The 19692-nt window shown below is 34.7% G+C and overlaps 1 protein-coding gene across 1 annotated transcript in view; it reads right to left on the reverse strand.

Moving 5' to 3' along the window:
• The window catches only part of PHF14 (PHD finger protein 14), a 166408-nt gene that overhangs the window by 83551 nt on the left and 63165 nt on the right, over window positions 1-19692 (reverse strand). Inside the window, 2 exon segments of the mRNA XM_082043954.1 lie at window positions 11141-11262; window positions 11418-11468. Coding sequence (XP_081900080.1) covers window positions 11141-11262; window positions 11418-11468 — 173 coding nt within the window.

A 19692-nucleotide genomic window follows, 5' to 3' on the forward strand; every position in this document is an offset into this window, starting at 1 on the left:
TCTGAAACAGGAAATCAAAAGCTGCCAAAGTATGCATGAACCACACCTTAGATAAGTAATTTTTCTGTCCAGGGACTCTTACATGTATTACTTTAGATTCAGACAAGCTCCTGTATGACATCAATGGGTAGCAGCTTTCTCTTTTCGCACTCCGTAAAAAATTTATCCTTTTCCAAATGACAAGTGCTGACCTTTCAGCCTACTATGTCTGCTCATGCTTTGCTCCCTTCTACAATTGTTTCTTGTAATATACATCAAAAATGAGAAGCAGAAATAAGTGTACTGCATGTGCTGTATAGCTTATGTGTATGGTCTCTGTGATTGCCAGTTAGAAAGGATGCTTTACTGAATTACCATACTTGGTATGCAATTACTGCAAAGCAACAACAAAAATTAACCCTACATAAAAAGGTTTTCAGTATTGATGCTGGACACTTTTACATTTCCTAAAACCAGCAAAATCCAAAGTCAGAAACAATGTATATCCAGAATGGCTTTTGGTTTTAAAAGAGAATAGAAATTTTTGCATTAGAATTCAAATGCTTGGCCACCCTTCCTATGCTTTCCTAACCTCACTTTTGTTTCTTTTTAATAAGAAAAAGGAAAGTCAGCAAAACAAAATGTCACCATTAAATCATTTCACAGCATTTTGTGTCAGAAATGTAATGGAAAATGTGCACATCATGGGAAAGGTTACTGTTCTTCCAGAACATCTTTTCACTTGGTTCAGGGCTCATCCCTCTATATAACTGTGCAGTCACTACTGATGGTTGTTCTCCCTGGGCTTAATTTGGCAGTTGAAGGATTGTGGCATTTTCACGAAACCACAGTGCAGTGATTTTAGTGGTTATCCAGCTGAAAGTGATGCTATGATTTAGAATAATTACTCTGTTTATGTGCAATGGTAAAAGTCAGTTACTATGCTATATTCCAATGTCAGCTTGTACTTTACTGCGTATTTCCCTAATATGGCATCACATAAGATCTCAAAGTCAGAATTAGAGGAATTTATTTTTCCTGTTCCTCATCAGTAAGTACACATGTAATACAATAGCATTACTATACTTAGTTTAACTGACAGTGTGGGGTGGGTGGAAGGTAAAATCAGTTCTGCCAGTTAATCAAAGAACTGCAAATTAATTTACACTTGACCTTTGCATTGTTACAACCACTGATACGAAAAATGGAACAGACCCATATTTGTCTCTGCTAAAAGGTTTTAGATATGCTTGAAGAAAATGGGCTTTTTTTTTCTTGCATTTCCTTTCCACAGCCTTTCTTCTCAAAACTAAGTGAAGTTACTAGGCCTTCCTCAAGATTAAGTCAGAGATAAGCTTAAAAATTTAGCTGTAACCTTATTCAAGACAGCATGGCAAAATTCTTAAATGGCATGTTACTCATCTCCACAGGACACACACACACAAAACCAGACAAAAAACAAACAAACAAACCCCACCACTTTAAGCCAAAGAGCAAGTACTTTAATAAGTTCATTCAAGGGTGAATGTTTAGAAAAAAAAAATCTGAATAATGAGGTAATAAAGTGCTATCTGAAACTTCCAGTGATACTGAATTCCTGCCTTAATATGGAATCATGCCTTCGGCATTTTAAATGGCCTGAAGCCAAACGGAGGCAAAAGTTTAATTTCAGTGTGATGAGAATGTAAAAGAATGACATAAAGTATCAGTAATAATAACAGTCTCAACTGTTGCAAAGGAGGACCCAGTTTTATTAACTGTAAGGCAAAGCAAAATCCAAATCTAGCCGTAGATATAGTACAGATGACAAACATCCAAAAAAATGAAATAACAACAAGCAAAAAACTAAAAATCATATAAAAGAAAATAACAAAATTAATAATAAGGCAGAAAAGTAAATGAAAAACATATCATTCTGCTTTACAAATTCCTAAGATTTGCTGAAGAAAAAAAAAAACAAACCAAAAACTTTAGTATAGATAATTCAATCTGTTATTTCAATGGCCACATCAACAGGAAGCCAAAGACAAGTGATATAGATAAAATGAAAAACTCTAGTGAACGTCAAAATTACACTGAAGTACAGGAACAACAAATAAAGACTACAACTCTATTCCTTTTCCCCAAAAAAACACACGTTCTACAAAAAGATTAATATTAAACTTCACCATTCTCAAATTATCAATTTAGATATTGTTATATGCTAATATTTCAGTGACCTCAAAATAAAGTTTAATAACAAAACTTTCTCCTGTAACATACACCTCAAAAAAGCGATCTTTCCCCAATGTATGTATCATAATGCCGAAGAGGCATTATGACAAGAGCTTTTCAATAATTTGTTGCTTTTTATGTTTTTAAAAGTAGGTTCTCCTGTAAATAGCTCTGAAGTATCTTGGGCTATAGAACTATTAAGCTAAATAGAACAATAATATCCCATATGCACGTAGATTATGTACAGCCTCTCAAGTACTAATAACATATGTAAAATTATTGATTTAGACCCAAATTACCAACCAATTGCATACAAATTTGCTCCATTGATTTACTAACGAAAACTTGTGCGATATGCTGTTTTAATCATGTGAAGAAAACTCTGGTCAGTGTTAACAAAAGTAACTCAAAATCCTTAAGCTCACTGTACCTCTAACTACTTTTCAAGTAAGGACTTCTTTGGTAATATAAAATATACTCTCACATTACTCCAAGATAAAATTTGTTCTGAATAGTGCAGATCGGGGTGTCAAACACATTTTTATTGGGGGTCATATCAGCTTTGTGGTTGCCTTCAAAGAGACAAATGTTATTTTAGGACTGTATAAATGTATTTTTAGGACTGTGTAGATAAAGTTTTGCATCCAAACTTCAGGCCTCCTACTATCAATATCCCACACAGATTAACTAACTATGGATCAAAGACTTGTAAAAGCAGTAACAAAAGTGACCAAAAACAAAAGTGTGCAACATTTCTGTTACTCAAACAGTCCATAATTGACATTATGGTTCTGTGGACAGACATTTAATTCAGAAAACTGACTGCACAGATGCTCACTTGACACTAATTGTGACAAATCAAAACTGATGCTGCAACACAGCATTTAAATGGTTATTGTCTCCTGCTGTGGTCTTCTACCACACTATTTTAACACCTGAACATGAACATTCTCAGGTTATAAATTTCAAAGTATAAATTTCAGTTTCGTGGCTTCTGTAGCAATGGCTCAGCTTAACGATGCAAAACACTGAACTGCTAAAGAATTTGACATTTCTTTTCTGAGCACCCTATTCTATGAAATCATCTGATGTGATACCATTGCTGCACTGGAAGTGACTGAAGTAGTTTGGCCAGAATGATGGAGTATCTGACATATTCAAACACCAACTGAATTGTATTATTTGATGCAATTTTGACGTTGTAAGAAAAAGATTCTTAAGAATGCCCACAAAAATAAGAATCTACTGACCACATCAAGATAGATATTTTTGCAGCCTTAACCTGTTGCTGGTAACCAGACTGGGAAATCATTTGACACATCATTAGCCTCCTCTCTTCCATCACAGGTGATCTGTTTTCATATTCTCTGGATTATGTTTCATTAAAGTAATTTTAATCTTCTGAAAAGGTACCCCACTCAATGACCACTCTAAAGAACTCACTCATTACTTATAGGAAAGATAATTAGGACATCCTTGTCATCATTATTTTAATTTTATAAATTCTTCTGAATCCTAGGAGTTATAGAAGACTCAAAGGTATGAAGGTCTCTGATGCACTTCCAAAGGCAGTCAGAAAAATAATATATAAATCCCGAAATACATAGCTGTTTTGGGAACAAATGACAACTGCTGTAATGTACAAATCCATGACTGCAACACAAACTTGATTGAGCAGCTGTAACTGAAGGAGAGAAAGGAATAACTATATTTTTTAAAATTCACTGATCAAAAGCTAAAATACTACTTGTTAGTTGAAAACAAGTAATCCTGTAGAAACGATTACCTGAAAAATTTAGTTACAAGAGGTTATCTTGTTACAATACTTCTAAACTTGATGTCACTGGTACACAAGCTTCTCAATCAGCAGACTTTAAACTCAGAACTTCTGACAGTTAAACACCTGAACCAAACTTGTACCTGAAGAGTTAATAAACTTCCGCTGCTCACAAACATTCTGCAGACTAAAGCCTAGTATACAAGAACCTGAGAGTCATTGGTCTGCAACTGTAAAAAGATCTAATGATGAACTTCAAGGAGGTTTGACTGACAGATCACTACACAGTCAATGTAAAGAAAAACATTTAAGGGGTGCACAGGCCACTTAACCCCACAAACATGCATTTCTTCCTCTATTCTAGATACTTAAATTCCAGTTCTTCACAATGTTTTAACAGCAAATGCCATTAAATGTATATATTAAAAAAAAAAAAAAAAAGTTAATTCACAGAAATTCTACCTTTTTCTCTGGGGGACCCAAAAAAACCCATAATCATTCTTATATCTGCACTTCATTAGAAAGCACCAGTAGACAGAATAACCTTTGATGCAGTTTTGCTCTTTTTTTCAAATTGAAGACTCAATGCTAAGCTTTACACAAAAAAACCAGATGGTCCTGTGCTTATTTCCCAGCCTGATTCCCCCAAGTCTGATAATGCATAATTGAATGGAAATAAGTGTCATTTAATCATTGCAATACCTCCATTATTTCAGTTTTGGGTCACTCCTACACAGACTACCTCTAAGATAGTTCCTTCAAGATCACACATTATCAAGAACCAAACCAGAGCTGGAACACAAAATTAGTACCCAAAGACCTGAGCTTCTATTCTTCCAATGGCTTAAATTTCCCTAAGAGTTTACCAGCAAAACAGTCGGGGGGGGAAATATTTTAGTCTTCAATTCAGATTCTGCTGTCTCATTTCAGGAAAATAACAGACAAAAGCACTGAAGAAATCTTTTAGGTAGCAGGTGAATGAACTGGTGCCTGATTAAAAGAAAATTCAACAGTCTGCCATGGACTTTTCACAGTACAACTTCAAATGTTCAGGCAGCAGGGTAGCCCAAATACAAAGGTGACTTACACTTTGCTTCCAGAGAAACCCCAAATGCCAGCAGTGTGAGTCTTGCCACCAGCCCTATGTCCGACCTTTAGGTCCTTCACAAGAGCTAAACAATGCCTACAGCTTTTTTTAATGTCTGCCTTAGCACATGAGTTTACTGAAAATGAAAAATAGGTAGTATTTTACAGTAAAATGCAATGCAAAATAGGTAATTCAGTTTGAATGAAGTCCCCGGCGAATAAAAATGTGCATTTGTCACTGTATGTATATCCTGCTATCTCGCATAAAAACAAACACTTTTTAGAAGGCAACAAAATGAGGTAAATGACAGAAAAAAAATGATCTAACAGGTAACTTAAACAATTAGAAAAATTAATATGCAGAATTAATCCCCGTAAATTATATAGCAGAAATAAGCTACACAACTGAATGTTAAGTTTCCTTTCATTCAAGTAGTTAATTACAATAAAATAATGCATTTGTAATCCTCTGTAAAACATAGGAATGCTGCAAATCGTGGCTGAATCAACTAACATTTTCCTTGTGATTAATCTCTACATTAGCACCCTAAAACTTCTAAAAGTACTGTAAATCACAGCCTTTCAATTACTATCATGGATTGTTAATTTTGTTACAGTGCATTTAAAGTAATTAATAATCACCATGCTTGTTCTGGAATAAACTTCAGCTCAGCTCATGTAGAGCTTCAAAACAAGTAGCTAAGGAAGAAATCCTTAACATGAATCTGTATGGAAATATGAGAAATAAAAACACAAAGATGAACCTATCCAAGACAAATCCAATAAAGAAAATAAAATGAGCAACAGTTCAGAGAGAAAATTTCCAGGATTCAGAAAAGCCTGTCTAGAATATACTTTCTGTCAAAACCAGTATTAAAGTAGATCACTTCATGCAGCTAAAGGCTCAATCATTTATGCAGTATAAATTATCTTAAATTTGATAAATACATTTGTAGCACCAGAATTACAGGTGTTGCATATATTATAAAGATTTTCAGTTATAGTATGATTTGATGACTCAAAGTTATGACAAACCTTATAGTCAATTTTACTCAAGAGGTTTTTTTATTTAGTAAATATGACATTGCATATGTTTTCTTCTTTCTCCCTTCCTGCTCTCAACCTTCCCCTTTCACTCCTGCCTTCATACAGTGACTGCACATGCAGAACATTACACTTGCCTGAAATGTGAGACTTAGCATATTTGGAAAAACAAATACTTTTACAGTTGCATATTTCCTAGTAATCATCTGCATTAAAAAGAAATACTACTTACATACATGCTTGGTAACTTGTTTTGCAGGTTTATGCTTTTTGAACACTTCATAATCAGCATTCAAATCTATGTTTTCAAAAAATTCTATTCTATATTCTTTCAAATACATGACCTTACTCTGTTTTACCTTCTCTGTAATGCTGAAGTAATAATTTTGCCTCAGTTGCTGCAAATCAAACAAAATGGAAAATTCTAACTTAACTGACAAGAAAGCATAAAAATCCAATACGCAAACCTATAAAAGAATATATTAATATATGCTTGCTCTATATTGTGGAATGAAGAAATATAATGCTTTTTCAGAGATTACTTTAATTTGGACAAACATTATTTTGCCCCATACATAAATGATATTCCAATTTTGCTCTGTTTATCTCCAATCTAGCATTGAGACATCCATTTTATCTAATGCACTATATTCCTAAATATTACCCAAGCACATATTGAAGCCCAGAACTGAATTCTTTTTTTTTTTTTTTTTAGTAATAGCGGCAGTTGAGAACTGGATTTTTTGAGCAGAGGCCACTTCTTTAGAAGTGAAGCCATTTAGAAGTCTTCCCTTGGAAGATTTTAACTTAGTTTAGCTTGTGCATTCTTCTTTAAAAACTCTTGTACATATTAAAATGAAGTACACAATCTTTTTTATTTCTTTTACCAAAACAGAATAGACGTACATACTGTGCTAGAAGCGCTTTTGTGTGAGGGCAAGCTTTACTCATTGCATATTGAGCCACCTGAAACACGCTTGCTTATCCATGCTTCCACTACCTATGTTTAAGTTCTAAAGGTTGCTATTAGGGAGCTATTTTTAAAGATTTGCATACTAATGAGTTTTAGGAGATACTTATGTATCAAGCAAATGCTTTGATCCTTTGAAAGATCTATTCATTCTAAGTGATTCATGCAAGACTCTAATAAAGCACTGAGGAAACCTATTGAATATATAAACTATCTACAACTTTAAAAGACTCACAAAGTGAAACAAATGCAAAGCATCATTACATAAATCTTTTCTAAACCAAACAGTAGTGGTCACTTCTAAAAACAAATATATTTTAAAATTCTTTTCTGAGTTTGTTAGAAAATATATCTTTCACATCAGTTTTCAGGAACTCCCATATTTCAAAAGATGTTTTCAATTTCAAGCAAATATTTTCAATATTTGATACCTCCTTAAATAGGATACTGTTCTATAGGTACCCCCTGCTCTTGCTACACTTTATTTTCAAGTGCACATTGTAACTCCTTTCACTGAACTCTTACCTCTTCGAAAAAGTGTTGTGTCTCCATGGCTTACATCAAAACTATCTGCATCAAATATAAAATATTAAACCCTCTCCATCTTTACTATTATTCCTCTCAAAATTCAAATTACAGTTCAAGCAAAAAGACATTTAAAATCCACACTTTGTTCTAATTATAGATATAGCTTCCTTATTGTCATTTATCAAGGTTACAGATCAGACTTCGACTCACTTGAGTAAATGTTTTCAATTAACTTTTAACTGTCACTCACTGATCTTGTAAAAAGTTAAAATTGCAGAAGTATTTTGGTCAATAAAACTTACATAGATGCATATAAAGGAATTTTAAAAAATAAATTAATTGTAAATTCTAAAAAAAAAAAAGTATACCACAAAAGGATCACAAGACTGATTATTTTTTATAGACATAACCTCAAAATCTAAACTTTCAGTTCTCGTGTCTAGTAGTATAGCTACTCTACTGAAGTGGTCTACCTATAGAATCTGACATCAGTGGTTAAAAAAGCACTGACTTGGCAGGTCTGTAATACATACATATGGCAAGTATTACCACATATAAAAGCATGGAACATGTCAATATCTTTCAGACAAAAGTGAATAATTAGATATTCTAACTTGAATCACTTTTTTTTGATACAAAACTCTAGTCACTAAGGTAAACTTCAGCCAATTAATGAAACATTATAATTTATCAGAATTAAACGTGCTTTTTTAGGAACGATTTTAAAACCTTTCACAGGCAATTATTATATTTAAAGGTTTTAAACTATATGAACGACAGGTTAAGTAAAGACACTGCATATATCACAAATAATCCATCTGTGATCCAGTGCTGCACACAAGCAACTAATATGGAGATTAAAAAGCCTGAATCTCCACTAGTCAAACAGTAATAACTAGTTAAATTATTTAACGCTGTTGTTCCAGACTCATTATTAAATACTCTGCTGCATTCTTTGAAGTAAGAAATAGTTGCTTATCTTCCTCTAACACTTACTCAGTTAAAAATTTCAAAGTGAGAGACATAAATTTTTAGAAAAACCTACCAGCCCTGTTTGAGGTAACAAACAGCAGGAAAAGTTAGAAGGCTTATCAAGATTACTCCTTAAATCTGCAGTTTCAACAGTTGCATATTTCCATTTTACTTGGCAATCAACTTTCACATCCAGAAAAATCTCTTCTATAAGCTCTCCACAAACTTCCCTTTCCTTAGTTGCAGATGGGTAGGAAAGGGTGAAAATAAAATCCAGTAATTACAACACATTTGGTGAGTGAAGAGCAAAGATGATGACCAAGATCACTAGTTTTCTGATACGGTTTTGTCTTCAATAACAGACAGCGACAAACAAAATGGATATTAAGAAAAACCACTTCTGTTTTCCCTCTGCTACCACAAAGGAGTCCTGCCTGATGGTACAGGCAGGAGAAAAAAGCAGTGCAGGCAGAAGGCTGCTTCTCTTTGTGATAATGTAAGAGGAAAAAAAGGATCCTGAAAACTTTCTCTGACATAGTAATGCTCTGTGGATCACACCCCTACACAGCTTTGGCTGTCTGGTAGCTAGTACCTTATTACAGTCCCTGAATTTACTCTAATGAAAGAAATACAGTTTTAAGAAAAACAAACCTAAAAAATATCAAATTTACTAACTACTTTACCCTTATTTAGTAATTATAAAAAATTAGCTACCATAGAACTTTAGAAGTAGTGATCACCTAACTTGGATAAAATTGCAGCTATTTATAGGAATTATCTGAAGAAAAGCAAGTTTTAAATACAGAAGGCAGAATATTTAAGAAAATATTTTTCAGAGTACTATGAACAAAGGATTAGAACATAAGAATCTCTTTTTCTCCTATGCAGGTTTACTATTCTGTTTCCAAGCCTAATTAAGAGGATGGTTTATGAGAGATGATATTGAGTTTTGGCATATAGTATGCTTATTTTTGGCCCATCTAAATTACTAACAAAATCTTTTCATGTAGTTAACAAGATATACCACTAATTTTCTACCATATTTTTAACTGTAGCTTAAATATACAGATCTTAAGGACATTTCCTCACCTTACCTTTAATGTCCTCAAATGTGGTATTTAACACTTCTAGAAAAACTCTGAAGAAGAAAACTAATCCACTGCCTTTTTTGCAGTAAAACACAGTACATGTTATTCCCAGGATTCCTTCCCATAACAAAATGGTCTTCCTGCATCTTTTATTTCTTGCAAACAACAGGCCTGAAGAAAGCCCTTTATCTTGTTGAGGGCAGTTAAAACCTCTTGCCACCAGCTCTCAGCAGTTTGGCTGTATCAGCAATCGCTGTGACCTCCCACCACTATTTCGCAGTCTGGAACTGAGCAGGACCCAGGAGCACCCAGCAGCAGTGGCTTGTCTATGTAAGGGAGTCACACAGTTACTGATGAGCTCATACAGGCACTCTGCCTCCAATTCGGAAATAAAAATACAAACTGGCACAACTTCTGTATCAACTTCCACAGTAAAACATATGCTGCAATTGACAGCGAAATCAGCTACTCTGAATACAAGACGTCTGTACCTGGGAAATACCCCTCATTCTAAACCTGTGTATTACTTCTATATAACTGATTCTGACTTTTCTCATAACTCTGATTCTTTGAAATAAATTAAAGGATGTATTTTGCAATAATCCTTCCAGTTAAAAACAATAATTATATCTAAGCTAAAGATGAGATCTTGTCAAGAAAAAAATCTAGTTGAAGCCTACAGGACCTATATACCTCACCATTTTTTATCTGAACTTACTACAGGATCATTTTAATGAAAGCTCAGTAGATTCAATTAAAATCTGCTTTCTGGTAACTAAGCGCCATTATTCTTCTTACAAGAATTGTGAGCAGTTTCTACAGCTTCGCAAATAGGCCACAATGACAGCTATAAAGTTGAAATCAGCAGAAGCTGTAGTCAACAGTGGCTATTTAATGGCAGCTATTCTACACTTTAATTAGATTTCTGCACCTACTAAAAAAACCATTCAAAAGATTTTTTTTTTTTCCCCTCTTCTGTTTCAGGTAAGAAACATGATTATCAAACCCCTTTATGATCTCCATTACTGGATGCAGCATTAATGCATTTTTAAAAACAAAAATTCCTCATAATCCAGATTTCAGCTCATAAAATTGTTAATGATGCTAATTTAATTATGTTTAGGATGCTCCTGTAGCTTTAATATCATTAAATTGCTCGTTTATCTTTCTGACCTGCTCTAAAACATTGATAATTCACTCTGACGAGAAAATTAAGTCTCTTGTGTTAGAAAAACAGATTGTCTCAGTTATTTACATCTTAATCCACAGTGTATATGTGTTTGGCAGATCAATAAATGAATTAAGTCAATATTTCTGATGTATTGTTTCCCCTAAATAAGTTTTTCTGTTTTGTTTTGTTTGGTGATTTGTTTTTGTTTTTTTTTTCCAAAAGCACATTTTCTTCATTATAAGCATGATAACAAACTGATGAAGATGAAACCTGTAAGGTTATTTCTTGTAAGGTCAGAGCATCAAACCTACCTGACTAAATTTTCATTGTCTCCAGTCCCTTTGCACGTAGCACATTCAGTCCTTAAGTCCTCTGACTTGGGCTTCTTTTGTAGAACAGACTGCCGTTGTCTTCTTTCTCTGGGAATCCGTTCCTGTGACAGCAGAAGGCAAAAGAAAGGAATGGTGGGGAAAGAAGGGAAGGAAAGCAAATATTTTCAATTATAGCACTGAAAGTAACACTTCAGACTAAAGTTCGTTTTTAAACAGTTTCACAAAAAAATAAACAAACAAAACACTATATTCCAACCTCAGGTTTCTCTTCTTCAGGCACAAAGCTTCGTTTTCGTCCTCTAGTTCTCTAAAAGAAAATATGTTCAAAATTCAATATTAGATAAGAAAATGGTTTTGCTATTTATCTATTATTCATAACAACAACAAAAACATAACACAGGAAATAATTTAAAGCATTAACTACAGAACCACTGCAAGACAACTACAGTAACAAATGTCAGAACAACAGCTTCAGATCCTGAATATAATTTTACAGAACTAGCTAAAAAGCAAATATAAATATATGTGTTGACCTGAGTATGTGAAGCCTTACTCTAAGAAAGACCACTGCCAGAATTAGAAATGTCTTACAGACTTTGCAGAAACTTCCCAATACTAAAATGCAGAATTTGAGAATTTGTATGAACAGTATATTACAGTGAATTCCTTAAGCACATAGAAGTGCTTTATTTATAAACCAAGTGATCACATTAAAAAAAAAAAAAATCAAAATTAAAAAACTTAATCAAAACAGAAACAGAAGATAATTCTTATAGGTTTTGAGGATGCTGTGGTTTAACCCAGCAGGCAGCTGAACACCACACAGCCATGTGCTCACTCTCCCCTGCCCAGTGGGATGGGGGAGACAATAAGGGAAAAAAAGGTAAAACTCATGGATTGAGATAGACAGTTTAATAGGGCAAAAAATAAAGGCAAAATAATAGTAATAATGATAAAAGAATATACAAAATGGGTGATGCACAATGCAATTGCTCAATACCCTCTGACCCATGCCCAGCTTGCAGTTGTGCCCTGGACAGTTTCCTCTCTAGTTTATAGTGAGCATGACATCACATGGTATGGAGCATTCCTTCGGTCAGTTGGGGTCAGCTGTCCCAGCTGTGTCCCCTCCCAACTTCTTATGCACCCCCCAGCCTTCTCACTGGTGGGGCTGGTGTGAGGAGCAGAAAAGCTGTGTGAGCACTGCTCAGCAGTAACTAAAACATCCCTGTGTTATCAACATTATTATCATCCTAAATCCAAAATGCAGCACTACATCAGCCACTAGGAAGAGAATTAACTCTATCCCAGCTGAAACCAGGACAGAGGAGTAAGAAAAAAATAAAGCTTTCAAACTGAAGCTTAATATAATGGATATATGGCAGATGCTCATAAAGCTGTAGCATATATCAACATACGACTGGCACACAGATGGAATGGGTAATACAAAAATGGAAATTATTTCAGTGCTGTTAGCTAAAAAAATCTAAATACCAACAGTGTCAAGGAAAAGAGGTTTCTATGAACTGTAACAACAAACACCAAAGGTTTACAAGCAGCTCTAAGTAACTACATGCAACACACATGAGTCTGGTTTCAGTCACCACGTTTTCATCTCTGAAATGGCAACTCTATAACCTGCATGTGTTAAATAACTTCCACAAGCTGACAATATCACACTCTCTCCTCCTTGTTTAACATGGAAAGAAAATTAGAAGGGATGGAGAAGAAAATTGAAAACATCAGAGAGTATTCCACTAACTCACAATGTCTCATACTTTGACACCAATAAAATAAACATGTAAAAGTTTTGTTTTGTTTTGTTTTGTTTTTTCTGGGAGGAAATAATCATCTTAGGAAGTCATTTGTCATATGAGAAGAAAATAGTGCCTACTTTATGATTTCTTAAAACTTCTTTTGAAGAGGCTAGTGTTCATCCCAGATGAAGTGAAAACAACCGATCAAAATCTTAAGCCAGCTGAGATCACAAGCTGCCATAAATCCAATTCCAAAGAAGTTAGTAATATGTTTCTCCTGTTCAGGGTCCTCTTTGAAGGGGATTTATACTAGTTTCAAGCCTGTTCACTATTTTAAACTATTTTATTTAAATTTAGTTATACTGTAAATAAACCTGCCACTTCAACACATCTATACCTTTCCACCTGTGCAGACTTAACTCTGTGGTAGAAAGGAAGGTAGTAGAATGGAGAACACTAGTCTATTTTGTGCCTCTTTAGAATACTTTAATTACAGCTGAGATTCTCTTCCATATTTCGTATTAACTATACATTTAATAATACAGTCATAACTGTGGTGTTCTACCTTCCACAAGCCATACAGTAGATACCTAAGGGTCCATATCTGGGAGAAACTATTTATTACAAGTAATTGAATTTATCAATATAATATTAGAAGTATTAATATAACATGGGCTACATGTCACCTACATGTTACACAACCCAAGGTCACTGTACATTAACTCTAGTTGAAAAAAAGTCTAATCAGACATCAGCACATTAACTACCAATTTTACTACTTTCAACCTCTGGCATTAGTCCTAGGAACACTTGTAAAATTTGGCAATTTTCAGTCATGTAGACCCCGTTGAATGCAGCTGTGTAAAGATTAAAAAGAAGTAGGCGTAAAAGTGCATGTCAATATATGCAGTGTTTGGTTCTCATTCTCCATTTTCAAGCAGCAAGAGACAACAATGCACGTTTTGTAAAGTCACAGTAATGTCATAGTGAAAACTGATAATTTGGAAAAATTGATAACAATGAAGTTTTTTTTTTTACCCTAAGTGGAAAACATTACAAGTTAATAGTTACATTCTAAGAAGTAAGGAATAATATTTAAACTTCAGTAAAATGGGCAGACAAGATTATAAATAACTTATTCACCTTTGTCAAGAAAATACTGGTTTTCATCTGTCTGCTATATAATGTGTGTTGCATATGACAAAGACTCTCACATTAAATTATACTCATGTTATGGTTCTATTAAATTTCTAAACCTTCAAGCATACTTGAATCTGTTTCACGATCACTAGAAAATGGACATTAAAATCAAAACCTTTGACATACACATTTGTAGGACAATTGATATGCTTTTAAAGTAACATAATTTTACATAAATGTTTTTCCAAACTGATTTCTGCACTGAAACATATTTGCAATGATAACTCATGTTCAGAAATATCATACTATTGCCAGCATTCACAATGGAAAATAACATCAGTTTCACAATTTAAAGCAGAATATTCTGTGATTCTCAACAATAACCTTCCACTAAGCAGGCATTTGTTATTTTATATATGCCTTCACTACAGTTACCTTACAGGTTCACAGAAAAAAATCAGATAAACCTGGACTACTTTTCCCAGTATTTTTTGTTGCTGTTTGCCTCAAAGTATGGTATTTGCATTTTAAAATGCTTTGAATAATTTCTCTCATTAGTGGGCTCAAAATCAGAACATTAGAGATTATAAGCATCAAATATTAGAGCTGCACGTACTTGTCATAAACTATTTAAAATTTAAGATTTCTTTACACAGAAAAGCTTAAAGGAACGGTATTATTATATATGTCAAATAATAAGTACTAGAACAGAGATAAATTTGTTCTTATTCAGAAGTCATTTGGAAACAAAGATGTTAAGCCAGTATAAGATGCATACAAAGGCAGTGATTTTTAATCCAAACACTTAGCATTTCAATACTATAGAGATACCTTCAGTTTAGGACTTCTTTATATCACAAAACAGAGCAGGCCAGTTTTGTGAAATTTGCCCCTGCACTTCCAAAGTGCTCAAACAGTAAATCAAGAAAGCAGAACATCATGTAACCAGCACCCAAGCAAAATCCCCATTAATGCCAGTGCTATCCCAGTGGTTTTTTGTTTCACCACAAAAAGTAGATATCCTCTAAAATATCTACCATTTGAACGGACAACCCCACCCAGAACAAAACACAGCCAGATGTGGATTAGACAGATGCAACCCATAAATGGCAACTGCCGCAAGATGACACATTAGGACAGGAATAAAGAAAAAAGTACTTAACAAAGCAACATGGTTCAAAATAGATAACTATATAATTCTATATAATTTTCTAAGCGTAGAGTAAAAGGTTTTTGTAAAAAAGTATTTCAAATGTTGTTATTTAATGACAGCTGATTGGCAAGTCTTTGGTTGTGTGGCATCGTAAGTCTACATGCACACAACTCCAGAATGCGCACTCAAATAAGAAAAAATTGTGCTACGCACTCAGATACTTCCCTGCTACTAACAGGAGGATTCCAGCCACTGAGATTTACATCCCACAGCTTCAATGGAATCACCATGCAGGAACCTACATTCTGGTTACTACAAAGGCAACTTTTCTGTTGGCAAATAAATTATACACCTAAGGACTAATTAAGTAGTGATCCTATATAACCTTAACTACCTTATCATCTGTGGAAAGTGGAGAACCATGCGACATTCTTCTGAGTTATTTCATTAACTTGTGACTTCACATTCATAATAGGGAAAAAAACGCCCTGCCTCTTGCCTCTCCAACATTTTTAAAACTCACACAAAACATTACAAGACTCTACCGAGAAACAGTGATGGACACAACATGCAAACAGCTATCAAACCTGAAAAGATAGGGAAGTAGAAAAAACCTCAACATTTGTTTGCCCCTATCTAATCTAGTTTGTAATTATGTAGGAAGGGTAGGTGCTGATCTCTTCTCTCTGGTGACCAATGATAGAACCTGAGGGAATGGCAGGAAGGTGTGCCAGGGGAGGTTTAGGTTGGACATTAGGAAAAGGTTCTTCATGCAGAGGGTGGTGGAGCACTGGAACAGGCTCCCCAGGGAGGTGTCACAGCCCCAAGCCTGACAGTGTTCAAGAAGAGACTGGACAACGACCTCAGACACATGGTGTGAACGGTGGGGTTGTCATATGCAGGGACAGGAGTTGGACTCAATCTGTATGGGTCCCTTCCAACTCAGGACATTCTGTGATTCTATGAAACTGACAGTGACTAAAATATCCTTAAAATATATGGTATTTTATAACATATAATGTAAGTAATATAACACAGTTAAGAGTGAATGAGAGAATGCCTCAAAAAAAAAAAAAGAGAACTATGGCATACATGCATACACTTCTATAGCCAAGGAAAAGATAAATAAAAAATGGGTCTCTTTCAGCCATCTTGTTTTGTGTCACAAAAGTATCCATCTGTGCTGTGTGGCATTCTACAGTTAAAAAAAATGTCTGAAATGTTGAGGGAAATGTTAAAAATGTTGAGGGAAAATGTGACCAACAATGTGATCAAACTGTCAAGCCAAAAGAAGATGAAGAAAGTCTGAAGTGGGAGTCTCCATTTTAGACTTGGAAAAGCTAAAAGTGAATGCTCACATTTCATATTCAAGTTGTTTATATGTTCCGGTAACAACTGGACAACAATAAGAAACACATGTAAAACGAAAAAGGATAATGCATTGACTGTAAGATTTTGAATATTCTCAGAAAAATAAATTCCATACATGAAACAAATGAAAGAAGTGCAAGGGATAAATAAAGCCTAGGATGAATCCGACACTCTCTGAAAGGAACAGACTGTTTGCAAAACGGCAAAGGAAACAAAGCAGCAAAGCCGCAAAGGAAACAATCTGTTCACCATCACTCACAGATGCAAGAAGTTGATATGTGGGTTTCCAAGTGTGAAAGCAGCACCATGAGTGCTCAAGTAACCCCAAACCACCACAGCTGCCACCAAGCCACACTGCTATGCCTCTGGAAGACATGTGCTTTAAACCACTTCATCCAAAGACAGCAACAGAAGGCTGAACATTCTCTTGGAGAAGTTTTGTTTTGTCAGCTGGAAGAAAAGGAAAAGCAACGCGATCCAGAACCCATCAACAGACCAAAAGGGGAGAGGCAATTCCCAAGAGTCTTAAGAATATTATCCTGTTAAATATTAAACATTTACTGAAGTGCTCCTGGAAGAGAAAAATTTATACTGTTGCCTATTTTGTTGCTTCTATACAAGATGATATACAGGAGTTATCATTATCACAAAGAAATGGAAAAGAATATGAAATACTGAAAGCATATGTCATCAGTGGCAATGGTTCAATTCCACTCCACATAAGGTGAACCGGTGTGGTTTTGGACTTAATCTGCTAGTCACTGTTTCTCAGAAAATCTATGGTGATTTCTGCATGGCAATTTCAAAAAGTTATTTGAGAAAATGAATTTAAACCCAAGAGGTGTCAAAGCACAATGCTATTTAACAGAACTTAAGAGAGTCCCAGTCACTTGAAAAAGCCATATGAATTCTGTCAACTATTTCAAATATCACAGTAGAAAGCACTTCTCCCAATTTCTCCTTTGCTTAATATGTTAACTGGTTAGAATCTGTTTGCCAATGCACACAAAGGCAGCAGAGGCCCAGAACACCTGCTTATGCCATTCTGTGTAAATTCAGAGGTTTCACTACGTTAATTTGTCCCGCTTCTCCTAAGAGGATACATAATCCTTATGCTGGTGCTTCTATACCTCTTTCATGTCACAGAAACAATACTGCCATATAAACAGGGCTCCTCTTTTCGGCACTGAGCTTCTGATACCGCTAGAAGGGCTGGCACTGAGAAGTAAGCATTACTCCTCTTTGTAAAGGTGAGCACAGGAAATTCAGTCAGTACTCCAAGTGCTCCTGGAGTTTGGGGGCACATTATGTCATTAGGAAGGTATGCATTTTCATTTGAGAATACATGGTTTGTGTTGTGATTATCAGAAGAACAAATGTGAAGAACTTGAGATGCTTTGATTTTTGTAGATTTGTAAATCTCTCATTTCTTCTCTGAAATAGCACATACTTTGGTTTTGTTTCCCTGACAGACCTGCATCTACATTGACTGCTCTGGAAAGACAGGCAGATACATGAAATACAGCTAAGAAGGCCACTATAAGATTGCAACCATGTTTTAATTCTGTTTCCTGTCTAAATTCTTAAGGAATTTTCATTTTTATCTTACATCACCTTAGAGCTGACACACTGAAATTCAGGATAAACTTCCACAATTTTACCTTTTATCAAACTATGGTTCATTGATACATAACACACATATCTAAACTTTCTAACCCCAAACGCAGCCTTTAGCATATGCTTGTTAATGAGAATCTAAAGATAAAACAACAACAAAACACCACACCAAAACAGTAAATACTAGAATGCTATGGAATTCCAAACTAAGAGGTCATAGCAAGGAGCAATTAAATTACTACAAAACAGAAGATGATGCTGATAGGAAACATCAGTAGAGCAGAACATTCTCAGAAAACAGAATAGGAAAATTTCCACTACTACCAAAAAAGTAACCTAATGAAAAAACTGCACTAACTAGCAAGGTATGCATAAATGCAAATCATAGATTTTCAAAAGCCTGAGGAAAAAAAAGGCCACACAGGTTGAAACTGTACAGACAACGTGATCTCTCTCATGTCAAATACAAACCATTATCATTTTGCTAAGAGAGCAATTTTCAGTCCATGATGTCAGCCAATCCTTATTAAGAGTTCAATGTTATAAACATTCTTTACCCATCAAAAAGTTACAGTCAAGCCAGTTGCAGAAAAATGGCTTTGACTTCCTTTGCTTGTTGAAAGGCAAAAAAATATTCTATTAATGGCACCACAGAGGCACAAAATTATGTTAAATTAAGGTAAGGACAGTTCTATAGACACCAGATGGCACACTCGCTCAATACAGATCAAAGTGAATACCTTAAATGGTACATATCACCACTGTTCAAAATATATCTCTGAGATAATTATTTAATTTTCTGGAAAGCTGGCAGTAAAAAAAGGGAACTGCCAGACAGAAAGAAGCAGTAGTAAATCAAAATATGATTATAAAGAGAAACAAGTCAACCATGAAGCTTAATTACACAGACTAATAATTTTACCTTTTTATTTAGTTTCCATTTTCTTGAGAAGTTCTATTTTCTAGAAGAGCAAAAATTTTGCAACGTTCTTGCTGTCAAGTTATGATATCACTGAATCTGTTAATTAACTTGAAACTACTGTTTCTGCGACTTAGAACATGTAAAATAATTTGAGAACTAGCAGGACTGCATTCTATTAGTTTTCACACTTTTTCTCCAAAGCACATACATTTAGAGAACTGAAACAGAAGCAGGACAGAGGGAAAAAGGCCAGAAAAAGTCAGTTTGCAGTTGTTCCTAGCACAAGTGATTGTCTTTTGGAAAACTGAACTTCAATGCAATTACTTGCAGAAGTGATAGATATGCTAGTTACCTTTACTTACAAAGATATCGGTATTTACACCACTGGAATATGCCCATCTCTTTATGCCTTTGCTATATCAAGAAGAGATCTTTCATCTCTGTGTTTGTTTGGCTTTTTTCCCCCCCATTTTCTTAAAAAAACAAAATAATCCTCAAACCTTGAACAAAAAAACACAAAATGCAAAACTCTTGATATAGCGCATTTGTTTCAAGCTTTGCAGAAGAGCTG

Source organism: Streptopelia decaocto (genome assembly GCF_964273445.1).
Source record: "Streptopelia decaocto genome assembly, chromosome: 2".
Classification (NCBI taxonomy): Eukaryota; Metazoa; Chordata; class Aves; order Columbiformes; family Columbidae; genus Streptopelia; species Streptopelia decaocto.